This window comes from Pezoporus occidentalis, unplaced genomic scaffold (assembly GCF_034315485.1).
Source record: "Pezoporus occidentalis ecotype Australia unplaced genomic scaffold, CSIRO_AGI_Poc_V1 ctg117, whole genome shotgun sequence".
In the NCBI taxonomy this organism is placed as follows: Eukaryota; Metazoa; Chordata; class Aves; order Psittaciformes; family Psittacidae; genus Pezoporus; species Pezoporus occidentalis.
Genome location: NW_026912961.1, coordinates 5,061,320 through 5,075,751, shown reverse-complemented (window position 1 = coordinate 5,075,751; position 14,432 = coordinate 5,061,320). Strand labels below are relative to the sequence as shown.

Below are 14,432 nucleotides of genomic sequence, written 5' to 3'. Positions count from 1 at the left end.
AGATCATTCCAATTTGGCAGTGTTTCCTATCACATGAAGTACTTTATTTAATAGGTAGAGCCACTGTCTGCTGCTGAAGTTGCAGTGAATTAAGCTTCCATGAAAATTTTACCAGCATGTAGCTGCTGCAGGGTGATACTGGGCTGGGTTGACACTCTGTACTCAACTCACACAATTGTGAAATAAATAAGAAAAGGCACAGCGGCATGAGTTAAGGAAAGAGGATCAGCCCTGCTCTACATGATGTGATTCCTTGAACAAGGATGTCACATTGTTACAGGATGCACAGTGTCCTGCAGCAGCCAGATCTTCTGACTGTTACCTGCTGTGGTTCTTCATGCACTACGTCAAAGGCTAAGAAAACCCCCAGCCCTTCTCTGTGACTATGTAAAATGTTTTCCTCTCAAAGAGGTGCCTGGGACAAGTACTTCATACAGGGCAAGCGGCGAAAATCCTTTAAGTCTTCACAAAATTCTGCCTCCAATGAGCTGTATTAACAGCACCACATTTAAATGAAAGAAACAAAACCCATGAACCACGCAATTTAACCCTAGATTCTTCAAACATGTTTCAATACCTTAGCTTTCCTGGTCAACTTTCCCAAAATCACTGGAAAGAAAAGCCCTTCCAGATTTTGTTCAACATCTTTGTTGCTGACATGGACAGTGGGATTGAGTGCGCCCTAAGCAAGTTTGCTGATGACACCAAGCTGTGTGGTTTGGTTGATATGCTGGAGGGAAGGAATGCCATCCAGAGAGACCTTGACACACTTGTGAGGTGGGCTGATGCCAACCTCATGAAGTTTAACTATGCCAAGTGCAAGGTCCTACACCTGGGTGGGAGCAACATAAAAAGGACATTGAACTGATGGAACAAGTCCAGAGGAGGGCCACGAGGATGATCAGGGGACTGGAGCACCTCCTGTGTGAAGACAGGCTGAGAAAGGTGGGGCTGTTCAACGTGGAGAAGAGAAGGCTGCGTGGAGACCTCATAGCAGCCTTCCAGTATCTGAAGGGGGCCTGTAGGGATGCTGGGGAGGGACTCTTCATTAGGGACTGTAGTGATAGGACAAGGGGTAACGGGTTAAAACTTAAACAGGGGAAGTTTAAACTGTTAGGGTGGTGAGGCACTGGAATGGGTTGCCCAGGGAGGTTGTGAATGCTCCATCTCTGGCAGTGTTCAAGGCCAGGTTGGATGAAGCCTTGGGTGAGATGGTTTAGTGTGAGGTGTTCCTGCCAATAGCAGGGGGGTTGGAACTAGATGATCTTAAGGTCCTTTCCAACCCTAACTATTCTATGATTCTATGTACAGATCAGTGGTACAAGATCTTAAAATTTACCGTGGCCTGTACTTTTAGAATCCACAGAATTTCCCCCCACTCCACCCAAAATTTTATCCTTATTTAAGTAATTCTGAAGCCTAGCAAAGGGCATAGCAACCTTATTATAAAGCTTACAAGAAAGTTTGTGTAAACTTCTGCAAATTCCCCCCATCTTGTTCTAATCCCCTTTTTCACATAAGTCATTCTTACCCTCCACCCCCCATGCCAAGAGAAAAGGAAGACTTCATATAATAATTTGAAGAGTCAGACATGGATCTCAGACTCAAATTTTCCACTATACTCTGTTCTACATTTGTTGCTTACCCAGTTCACTGTTAAGTGTGTGGTCTTTGGGCAGGATGGACTGAGAATTACGAATGTTCCCTCCACCAACAAACCAGTTGACATTGGGGTTCCAGCGATTCACAAAGCCACAGAGATGATTTTCTTCAAAGTCACATTCTGCAATTACAGACATCACCAGCTAAGTGCACACATTTTCATTACAGAAATTGGAAGAGAGACTATTGCTAATCACTGGCCTCACTTTACATATGGCAGGGCAAATGACACCTATATTTATAAAACTAGACACAGCAATGAACAGCTTATGAAAAAGGAAGAAAACTTTGCCAATAGATTTTGACCAGTAATAGGCAAAATTCTCATTTCCATCCTGTTCAGTCTGATCTAACTTTTCATTATCTGGCAATACGGGACTGCTGTACTTTAGAACCAAATACACCACTCATAGTATTAAATGGTGTGGGCAGAACTTCCCCTTGTAAATCAGGGATGGCTAGAAACAAAGCAGGACTAATAGCAGTAATGAGATTGCTTTGTTTCCTTCACAGACTGGAAGAATTGTGACAATTTGGTTGGAGTCCACCAGAGCTCCTCAGAAATGCAAAGGTCTCCCAGCCTCCTAGATACTGAACTTCTTTAGTGGTTTTGGCAGATGTCATAAGGAAATAGCAGTAAGTATCAACAGAGTTTTCACTCTGCAGCCTGCAGGATGCCACTGTAAGGAAGCACAAGCAGGCAGACAGCAAAAATTAATGTCACAGCTGTTACGCCTGATATTTGCAGCAGTCTAGTTTTGTGAAAATGTACCACTTGTTCCTGCTTGAGCAATAAATAGCTTTAGAATGAATTCTTGTATGTGAAAGGTCTATATATATCACAAAGATGGGTGAAGAAAACCCCGTATTAGTGTGTTCAACCTTAGCTTAAAAAATGTCTATATATATGGCAGCTTGCTTTTCAGTAAGGAAAAAGCCATTGCCTTTTTCCTAAACTTAGGCCTTTAATTCAGATTTAAAACTGCCAACAAGGCTTTTTTTTTTTTTTTCTTTTTCTATGCAAATACTGTGGGAGCTGAACAGCCAGTACTTACCAATACAATATCCAGGAGTTATTTTAATTTCAAAAACTGCTATGCTGGCAGATTTGTCTTGTCCCATTTCACCTTCCAGTACAATCTGCACAATACAAACCAAACCGTAAATTTAGGGATTCGGTATTTCCTTTACCACCCTGAGCATTTAAATGGGATAAACAGGAGAACAAATTAAATGTAGTGGGAGGTTCACCATCTCTGAAGTCAGAAAAGGTGCCTTTCCTGGAAGAGCTTGGCAGAAAGCTGCCAAGAAAGATGGAGTCAGTGCCCTTCCTTGAGGACAGAGGGCCTAGTGAAGGACAAGGAGACAAGGCCAAAATGTCCCACACTTCATATACGAGTATAGGACTCCAGATTCCTCAGGTGTGGCTATACAGGATGTTATTGTGAGAGATATGATTTGATGGGTTTGGGGTAGAAATACTGTCCTCTCAGCTTCTGAATCCTCCCACATGTGCACAGAGGACAGGAGTAAGTGCAGCTGCAGACCAAGATGTGGGAGATTCTTTATGTGCTACAGGATGCCAGGAGGTTCGCAGGGGTGCCGTGAGGTGAGGCATCCTCACCCCATGGCTCAGCTGGCTGTGAATTCCCATGAGACATGCCACACACTCACTGGAATGGCATCCACTGCCTGGCTCTTGCCAGCTCTGCTCACTGATTTTAGGGACAGAGGGGTCAACTGGCTCACATGCTGCCAACAGTAGAAGTGAAAGCCCAGAACAGGGCCCAGGGTGGAAATGTTCAAGAAGCAGTTTATACACCCCAACGCGTGTACCAGAAAGCCTGTGGTACTTTCTAAAACCAGGCTTACCTTGTACTTCTTTGTGCTGTTCATTAAATCCAAGCTAGCTATGAGCCAGCTATCTGAAGGCTCATTGGCTGACCACAGCAAGCGATCAAAGCTCTCTCCTTCCTGCCGCAGGTACAGGTTGAGCCTGGCGGGATCAGGTGATGCCTCTGAAGTCATTGCTATCTGATAAATCAGTCTGACACAGCTCCACTCCTCAGAGTACAGCTCAGGGCTGGACAGCACTGCTTTCTCACCCTCGTAAGATGTATCCACAGAAATGTAATGTCCTTGGAACAGACACACATCAGAATAATAAATGTCAGAAGTTTTGCTTTTGCATCCCTGGACAGAAGTACTTACTTATAAAGGAATTGTTCTGGGGCTATGTCAGGAGATTGAGACTACTACTCATTTGTTAAGCAAGTCATTTAACCTCTTGATATCCCACTGTACTCTCATAAACATCACTTCATGTGCATGAAGCATTTTTAATTGCAATCCAAAAATTACTGGAAATCTTCACAGAAAGATATCAGTGTAAAGTAGATTATTAAGTAAACACTGCTCTCCAGACCTGGTATCTTTAGACAGGCGATTTGATTGACAAGATAATTTACACAAGCAGAAATATACTGCGGGAATATTTAGTTGTTTTACACATCAAAACTTTTAAATTCCATTTTTATAATTTATATGTTAAACCAACACATAAAAAATACATTGCAGCCAAAACCCCCTAACCTTTTCTGTTTTCAAAGAAGAAAACTAGAAGGATACTCTCAAGTACTAAAATTAATATGTCTGCTGATTTGTAAAATGCTAAATGTAAAATTCCATTTAAACATATCAGAGTCTCAATGGGATTATTCTAAAATTACTCTCTGTGGGGATATTTTAGGAGCAGGGCATAAAACATAGCCTTCCTCATAAGAACAAACAAGAAAAAAGGATGTGATGACAAGCTAAAAATGCACAAGGCAGCCAAAAAAATGCCAAAGAAACAACATGCAGGAAAAGGAGGCAAAAGTAAATAAATCTCAGTGAAATATAAGCCTGGCCCTGGTGACTTTACTAACACACCAAAACCAAGACCAGGAGGGTAAAACACAATGCAGGAGTCACAGAAACCTGGAATGCAATGCATATCAGACAAATCCCATTCCTGATATTAATTCTCAGCAGCCAGGCTCAAGTAAGAGTCCTAAGAGCTGTCAGGGACTGTGTTGAGTCAGTCCTTCATGCAGAAGAACATCACACTTATCTTCGCTGGTCTCCCTCAGACCACATATTTCTTCTTTAATCTCATTTCACTTGACCTCAGAGCTTGTCTGTTTCCATACATATGTAAACACTTGCGTAACTTGGACACATCAGCAGCCTGACTGATGTTAAATATATATTGCTTGCCCTTGAGGCACACCCTCCCATCCCAAATCCTGTCTGAACCCTCCAACTCTACCAAGCCACCCCAGGGCTGCTTCCTAGAGCTCCCCTATTGCCTTTACAAAAGTATTCTCTCCAATGTGAAAAAAATCATCTGCGTGGACAGTCACACCCCCACCCCCCCCCCACCTTTCCACGGCAAAGAGCAGGTACATCTGGTCTACGAGGATCCTAAAGTCCTCTCTCATGCACCTCCAGGAAGATGCCAGAAGCAGGTACCAGATCTGATTCCTGAATCAACAACGTCTGATTCCTTGGGTAATGCATGTTACTGCATCCCCCTGCATCCACTCCCTTTCTCACTGCAGAGCAACCTATTTGTACAGTACATTTTTGTTTAACAGATGTAAGATAAATGATTGCTACTTACTTAGGGGGCAGATGGAGCCCTAAGCAGTATAAGGGGTTGTGTAAATACAGAAAAGCTGCATTTTCTTTCCCTATTTAGGGAATGGAATCTTTTTTGCCTCTTTGCCTTCTCTTTGCATCTAACGTGTCTGGTTTCAGTCTCTTGGAGAAATACACAAATCACTGGTTAAGTACAAGTAACTTGTTACTGCAGGAGCATATGAAAGAAAAATAAACACAGGAATAAATATTTTAAAATAGGCACCTAATGTGCCTGCCAAATACTTAATCTGCCACTACACAAAATGTGAGTGCATAAAATATCCACTTGCATACAGACATTCAGTTAGTTCACAAGAGTTGGTACGCAGAGCATTTATTTGCTGGCATGTGCTACTCCGAAGATACGCATGTTTTTTTCTCATGCACAGAGGTTGAAGGGAAATCACCAAGGCTATATCAGAAGTCAAATTCTTCTCACACATTTGTTTTTAATTGATATAAGTGGCAATATCTAGTACAGATAAAGAATCTATGTTTTCAGGCTAGTCTGAATTTGGATAATTTTGCTTACAAAGAAACCTACAATTCGAAATCCATGCCTGGCAATTTCAGTTTAGATTTCAGCCCTATTTTTGTCTGCACTTCATGAGAAAACCCATAGGAAACAGCCTTCTTATAATACTCATCTTTTTTTTTTCCCCCAGAAATAAGTTAGTGTTGACACAGGAAAACACATTCACATGAAGACCTCAAATTACCAGCTATAAGGCTTAAATGGCTGCCTGGCTTTAAGACTTGATTATAAGTAGACTAAGGTTCTTCTACAAAAACAGTGATTTAAAAGAAAAAGAAAACCTTTTATGAGTTTCCAGTTGGGATGATCGCCTCTATGTTTTCTGTCTGCTGTACACTTGCTTTCACTTGGTCTGATTCCCCACTGATATGTGAGCAAAGATTGTGAATTCTCTTTTTAATCAGGGGGGTGAGGGCTGCTTTTTTAACAAAGATTAATTTGACCCATTCATTAAGCCCAGAAATGAAGTGGTCTCATTCCTGACCTGCTAATAATTTTAGCATCTTCTGGAAGTTTAAATGTGTGATTGGCTCTACTGAAATCAAAGGGAGCACAGATAGGGATCTTCATGTGCAAGTTTAAATGCTTTGCTAATCAGGATCAGGAAGCCTGGCACTCCACAGTATCAAGCATAGAAAATACTAAGGCTAAACTTCTTCCAAATGAATGCTGGCATTGACTGAATGACCTTTATATTAAACTGTATTTCATTAATAGTAATGACATGTGCCATTGCTGCAGAAAGGAAGGCCTCACAATGCAGACGTCAAGGGCTGACACAGAGCAATTGTGAGAGCAAATCAATGCAAAGAGAGGGATCCTTGGAGTAAAGAAGCAGTTAACTTTCCACATGTGTTTGTGGGAGTAACAGAAGGATATTTAGCAGTCTGTGGAGAAACTGATGAATGCACAGTGCTATCGCCTGAAATCTCTCATTAAAAATGTAACGTGCAGCTTCATTTCCAGCAGCCTTTCTGTATCTGAAGGGGGCCTACAAGGGTACCGGAGAGGGACTCTTCATCAGGGTCTGTAGTGACAGGACAAAGGGTAACGGGTTCAAACTTAAGCAGGAGAGATTTAGATTAGACCTTAGGAAGAAGCTCTGCCCTTTGAGGGTGGTGAGGCACTGACACAGGTTGCCCAGAGAAGCTGTGGATGCCCCACCCCTGAGAGTATTCAAGGCCAAGATTGGAGCAACCTGGTGTAGTGTAAGGTGTCCCTGCCTATGGCAGGGGAGTTGGAACTAGATGATCTTAAGGCCCTTTCCAACCCAAACCATTCTATGATTCTATGATTCATTTTGCAGTATGCCACATCATCATTTTTTCCTCAAAATCTTCCTCCTCCAAATGCCCATAGCACTTAATATATAGCCATCATTCAGGAGATAGCAAAAGAGGGCTTCTCTTCAAAATCACAGGAAAGCAAAAGGGGGTAGTCACAAAATGCTAGAAAAAGCCTGATGAAACACACAGAAACACAAGCATACAGTTTCTCACAATTACTTTCTTAGTGGGTAGATGCAGCCTGAAGCAGTATAAGGGGCTGTGCAAGTACAGGAAAGCTGCACTTTGTTTCCATTTTTAGGGAATGGCATGGGGACCTTGCCATTATGGTGAAGATACCATACAAGCTCCTTCACAGATGAGAAAAGCTAGGGACCTTTTGTTAACAGGCAGCAGCTCCTTGGTGAATGCAAACACAACCAGAAGAGAAAGGGAACTCTTGGATGTATTTCCCTTACCACTCACTACTCAGGCTTGGTGTGTAATGCACTTTTTACCAACATTCTGCAATGACTTTTTACTTACAGTGTAACTTCATTCTCTTCTACTTGACAGTTGAATCAAGCTACACAGGACCAAGCATGTGTTCAATTTACATTCCTCCATGTCCTAGCAAAATATATAGCCCAGGGGGGATTAGGACCCAGTGTTTCCAACCTACCCCTCCGCAATAGAACTATGCACTGCAGCGGTAAGACTCACAAAACGAAACCTTTAAAATCCGTCTGTATGCATGTCTCTCATCTAACTGCTCTAATAAGCAGTTCCATAGAGAGTCTCCCTCAGTTACTGCTGATGATATATCATGAGTCATCCACCCAGGTTTTCCATATATATATATTTAAATTTACTTACTAAATAAGCATCAATACATCAGTCAACAGTGATTGCACCAATGGCTTAGGAGGTCAAGAGGGGTTGAGACCAGCAACACTACTTCTTCCTCAGAACAGTGCAGAAACTACACTGATTGCTTTCTTTGTAAATAACACAAACACAAAATGCCAGACAGTGGCTAATAAACTAAACCCAATTCCACTGACAAATGAAAAAAACCCAGCTGGGATAACTAAAATTACCAGTTAGCTTTTAAATGATATATTTCCTCTAAAAATTTGGGAGGGTAACCACAGATGTGTTAGGCCCTTCATGGGGTTTATATCTGACACAGCTGTTTTCTTAGTTCAGCAACAGTGCAGCTTTGTAAGAAAAACTGCATATAAGCAGTGAGCTACAAGAGAAACAGTATTAAGGAAATATGAAGCAGGAAAAGTCTGGGAATTTACATTTGGTTAGGCACTCATTTATACAGAAAAGTTTCAGGAAGTGACTTAAAGTTGCCAGTCATGTTTGGGTTTTCTCTGTACTTCCCATGCAGAAACAGGAAAGAATATTATCAGAGTTTCTTAAGACAAAAATTAATCTAAACCACTTCTCTGGAATCTCAGTGCCTGGATTTTTTGGGCCATGGCTTTATTTTGTACAGGCTAAAAAAAACAGTAAATTTTTTAGGACCTATTAAACCTTAAATCTCCAGGAAAAGTTAGTTAAAACTATTACTGATACAGATAGGCACACGTAATTTTGCAAGTGTTTGCACATGGAGACTATCCTTGGGTACATATGAGGTTTAGATGGAGCTTCAGAGTTTGAGTAAGAGCACAGAAATTTTACCAGCTACTTCTCATGAGATTTTGGGTGAACTTAGGAGAAGGCTGGTGGCACTGAATAGGAAAGCTTCAGAATCAACACTCTGCTTTTCATTCAATTTCTTTCCAGTAGAAAGCAAACTTTTCAACTAAAGTGGACATTTTTTGCTGATAATTTGTCCTGGAAAACAGTACTGTGTGGGTCAATGTTAAATTTGTCCATCTATGAAAAGCTGAGATTTTCTGAAGAAAATCCTCTCTCTAATCAGGAACAGTCACCATGCATTTTGTTAAGGCTTTTTGGAGTGAAGAGGGACAGTTGGGGGGTGAGGTGCAATTTTTTTTTCAATATTTTTTAGGCAGTGCTTTGGGAAGCAAATAATTGCATTAACAAGTGACTTTTCAGTTGGAAGGAAAGGATTTGTGCTACAATTACAGTAAAGTAAAAGAAATCCTGAAACCGATCAAATGGACAAAAGCCTGCACAAACAGCTAACCAGGGCCTACAATGTTGTTCTGGGGGGTACATCCCCCCTGGGCAGCCTTGGCCACCGTGTCACCAAACCTGGTGCATCAAAACCCACCAAGACCTCTTGTCACGGTACCAGCAGTGCATCCCAGGCAACTGGACAAAGCATCACCTCTCACCAGTGGTGCTGGACCCTAGGAGGTCTGTCCACCCCCCGGCCCCCAGAGGGTCTCCCAGTAGCATCTCCCCAGCCGGATCTGGCAGACGGGGAAGTGCTGCAGCAGTGGTCCACTCCTGTGGGAGTCGGTGTTTAACCAGTTCTCCCTGGCCCTCAGGAGACTTGTGGCAGCAGTTTCTCCCTGGGACAGACAGATGCATATGGGGCACAGTGCAGCAAAGCCTGGCTCGTGAACGTAGAGGCTCAGTCCAGGGTGGTGCCATGGTTAAAGCTACTTGACTCTGTAGGGCATAACTGGAATTTTCATTCCCTTCAAGCCACAGATTCACACCAGAAGAACTGCATGGTATATGCTGGGACCAATTACTGTTGTCATCACAGGAAACCTCCTTGTCTCTTCTGCAGTTTCTTAAAAGCAGCTCCGTGAAAATAGCTGAGGCATGGAGAAGCAGGAGGTGCTCTGTGTTTGTTGTCCGCAGCGGCTGATATACACTGCTACTGTGAAGCTCTTCCCTCTCTTCTGTGTCTACAGGGGCACCCCAAGCCTAAAGCTGTCACCCTTCTGCAGCAAAAGCTCATGATCCTGCCAGGCTGCTGCCAGCTGCCTGAACCCCTATCTCTCCCAGCCAGGGAGGGCACCTGCGAATCCCACTAAATCTGCCCCTGCACTGCTCAGCTTCTTCAGGGCCAAGAACAGTGATTCCACACAACTTCCACAGAGCTGAGAAGTATTTATGTAAAACAAAGGCATTCTGTACAAAAGCACAGCCTCCAGTGATGAACACTGCAGCACTCACACACCTTCCTCCTGCAGGATTGACAGCCCTGGCAACTGGAGCTCCCCAGCAGCTTTCTCTCCAGCTCACCTTACTTTACTTTACTTCCCACGGAGATTTATCATTTGACACTTTGCTTGCCACTGCCACCCGACCAGGCAAGAGAGGTCGTGTTTCCCAGCCAAGAGGAATGAATCTTCAAAGGATCCTATTCCTTCCCAGAGGAGGGCTTAACTACCAGCTCCAGCTCCTGCCCTGTCCTTTGCTCACCAGAAAGTTCAGAAATACAGCTGTTAGCAAGCCTGTTAGAAACCATAAAAGCAATACAATCAGCCCTGAAACACTCTGTGACTGTGGCATCTGATCACAGCTACCACCATACTGGCAAAACATTCCAGCCTCCATCTGTCAGGATGACTATGAACATCTGGCACAAGTCCAGCTTCTATTGCCTCTTTCTGTTGCTGATTTAGAGGGTTGCTTCACTGCAGGGGATGCTTGAACTTGTGAGAGCTTGCTGGCAACAGCTGGGTCCTCTTCTTGCCCTCCCTCTTGAGACATCATGCACACATTTTATCAGGTCTTCTGTTTGTTCTGAACATAGCCATGTGGGTTTGTTTTCTTTCACAATGACCTCATGGATTTTTATATCCTTTTCAAGTTTTCTTTCTGCGTGTTCCAACTGACACATCAGCTACTGCTCACATCACTTGATTCTCCTTTTCATGCTGTTCATTACATAATTTTGACAACTTTCTATCTGCTGACACAAAGGCTACCAGGTACTTCTCTGCTATCTCCAGTTTCCCTTGCATCAAATTTTTCAAAAAGCCTTCTCCATGATTTCTTTTAGCTAGTACACTTGAGCAGGATGTAGGTGAGATTTGGAGGCACAAGACTCTGCTGTGAATTTCTGAATTGGAAGTAACTCAGAAAAGCTTTTTCTTTATTCTTTGGCCTCCTAAATCAGTTTCTGTTGTTCCCAGTGAACAAGGAATATTAAAGATAAAACCAAGATAAAGTTGAAATTGTCATGCATCTATATTTTCACAGTACTCATCTCTTTTATTACTAGCTCCATTCCTTTGCTAAATCATGTTTCCACCAGGATCAAGCACACAGGAGAAAGAACTGTGATGGCTCTTCCAGCACAGCTGCTTGTCCTGGCAGAGTGCATCACTGGGCTGCCAGCCTTCAGCAAAGAGTATGTAGTTTCACTCCTATAGTATTCCCTTACTTTATGCTGTCATTTAGTATGAGTACGAGTATGTAGTATGAGCTCTGCTGTGTATTATGTGCTGAACATGTCTCAGCCTGCAGAAGGCAAACCTACACACCCATAGTTCACACAACAATGGCACTTTTCTGAAGAAAAACCTGTCAGATTTGCAACCAGACCAAATGCTGGCCCACATCACATATGGGAACCAACAGGAGGAAGCTGGAGAGTCAGACCATGAGACAAGGGACATCTCCTTTTGTTTTAAGAAGGGGGGTTTCTGGGGCTATTCTTCTCCTCAGACCAGACTGATAAGCACAGTCATGGCAGTAAGAGTTTGAGAGAGGTAAGGAAGACATACTCCAACCCCAGCAACCCTGATTTGGTTGTTGTCAGAATTTACACTAATCTGGAAGATCATGCTTTTCTGCTTCAAAAGCAAAGAATTCATGGTTGATAAACTTCCTTGGTATGTTCCAAAAGGGTTAAACTAAAAGCCCATGGTGCTCACATCTAAGCAAAACCCTGAAGCAAACCTGCCCTCAGCCAGGGAAGCAGAAACACTCTTGTCACAGCAAGCAGTGGCCCAGGAGGGAGAGGACAAGACAGCCTTGGAGCTAGGGTGAGCAGGAACAGAAATCTGCCCAGCATGACTTGGCTTAGGTGCATGAGAGAGCATGCATGAGATCTCAGCATGCAGGGGGGGTCCTGAGCCAGGCTGCAACACTGCCCATGGAGAATGAAACCCCCTCAACCAGTAAACTTCTGGTGTGCGTCTGCAACCACAGGGACTCACTCAGTGAAACACTATAAAAGCAAAACTTTCTACTGTATGGATCTGCTCGCTCTGTGTCTGTCAAATCATTTGGCCTACCGCACTACCCTAAAGAACAGCTCATCTACCTAAATGCTTGTCTATCTTTCTCAGCTACACCAGATTAAGTAATAAAATGTAGCCTTTCCACACAAGTCTTATTCCTCCAAGGAAAGTTGCAAATGTGATTTCCGATATAAATTATATTTGCTCTCATACTCACCTGAGCGCTAAGTCCTACACAGACTGAAAGAATAATTGAAATAGTTACCTGGTTTCACTGGCTTCAAAAGTCCTGAGTTCAGTTTCCTGCTTTCCATAAACCATTTTTGGTTTATACTCCTTTTTTTTATACCAGAATCGTTAGGATCATTGTGGGCTCTTCGGGGATCTCATGTCACAAAATACAGAGCTGCTAACAGATGAGGTACATATTTATATCCATGTCCTGAAATAGCTGGCTACAGTGTGCTTGCAGGTGAGCTAATCAGACCCTGATGGGTGCTAGCAGCAACCTGGTAGAAGGTCACCTGAGGGAACCAGCCTAGCCACACCATCAGTTTCCAAAACCTGCTGGAGGTTTCTGTCTTGTAACTAGTTTATCACCACTGCTGCTGTGGCAGCCCCTTAGCTGCTGCTGTGTTTACTCAATGGCCACTCTCAAGTAATCCACTGTAAGCAAGAAAGCAGCCTCAGTGACTCATCTTCTGCCTAGCAAGCTTCATCCTGGACCACAAACACGGAATGGTGAAGATTCAGCATCTGCAACCACTAAACCTGCAGCCAAGGAATACATCTGCTGATGTTGAACATCGCAACCACCAGGACCACGGCTAGTATTTCCTGGAGCTCTGCAAAACTGCACCCATCAGTTACCACTTCAGAGATCAACATTGCCAGCTTCAGTTTACCAGGGATGCTTCTAGGCTTGCAGTCCTGCACATCGTTCCTGCCTGGCAGGCAGGTGGTAGCAACTGAAGACATGTGTGAGTGTGTATAATGCAGAGCGTGCCAAAATCCACAGAACTGGAGAATGGGGTTTTTCAAGGGTTTATCGAAACAGCCCCACATTAGATAACTGTAATCTCTAAAACATCTCATGCACATTTTAGGAGAATGGAAAGTAGTTGTACTTTCCATTCTCCTAAATCTTGAAATCTACATTTGCCATTTGTGCTTTAAGTATAACCTGTTGTACCACCACATTCCCTAGGTATCAAATCCCTTGTGTCCAGAGGTGTCTGCCAAAGGATTTTTCATTCAAGTATAACAGACCCATCTTCCTGCCTCTTCCCTTCAAGCAGAAAGTACGCTTTGAATGATACATATTCTTACTCAGTAGTAGAGTACATCCATTGATAGCTGAGCATGGGGCTGTAGTCATAACCCTACTCCTTGAAAGGCGCTTCAGTCAAAAAACATGAATGATAACATTTGGCTGCGTACCCTTACACAGAAACTCTTTAAACTGGCAAAATTAAGTAAGAAGCTAATTTTGCGGCCCAGGAAGCCTAGAATTCAACCTATCGAGGCTATTCTGAGATTTTGTTTTTAATTCTTCAATTATTACTCTCTATCACTCTTTGCTGAGTGGATAATCTTAAAAATATGGAATGATACAAATCAAAAGGCAGGAATGAAAGTTTGCTCTGGGTTGTTTGGGTTTTTTGTTGTTTGTTTTGGTTTGGGTTTTTTTTCCCCCCAAAAAAAACCTTGCTTGTATTCATTGATCCCATAAGGACCTTATAGTTTCTACAAGGATTGCAGAAAACTGGGCATTGATACATTCAGAGTCGGTCTCAAAACTCAAAAGCTCACAAAGCATTCTACAGAATGCCGTGGGGAGGAGCCCTATGACTCCCTCCCCTCTGCCTCAATAGCTGCAGTCTCTAGTACTGAAAGGAGATTCAGTTGTGGAGCTTTTGCTCCAAGAAAGACATTTGGACTACCCAGAATTATGTTTGTAAGGATGACTTTGTATCAAAAGCAAAAAACACCTCCTTGTGCAAACTCCAGTCTAAGGGGACAGTATGAAACAGATGCCAATGAATGTTGTGAATGTTTAGGCATTTAGGAGATTTAGAAACCAGTATTTTGCTTTCCACAAGGTATCTAACTGCTGACTCTAATCAACAGAGTTCTTATAATTTTAGCTTTGCT

At 42.9% G+C, this 14,432-nt stretch overlaps 1 protein-coding gene across 4 annotated transcripts in view; it reads right to left on the bottom strand.

Moving 5' to 3' along the window:
* Nucleotides 1–14,432, bottom strand: part of MAMDC2 (MAM domain containing 2) — a 58,153-nt gene that overhangs the window by 25,123 nt on the left and 18,598 nt on the right. For all 4 annotated transcript variants that reach the window (XM_062641052.1, XM_062641060.1, XM_062641068.1 and 1 more), the window contains exons 3-5: nt 3,535–3,800; nt 2,718–2,802; nt 1,646–1,783 (exon numbers count right to left, since the gene is read on the bottom strand). In XM_062641052.1, the coding sequence (XP_062497036.1) occupies nt 1,646–1,783; nt 2,718–2,802; nt 3,535–3,800 (489 nt within the window). The remainder of the gene's footprint in view (nt 1–1,645; nt 1,784–2,717; nt 2,803–3,534; nt 3,801–14,432) is intronic.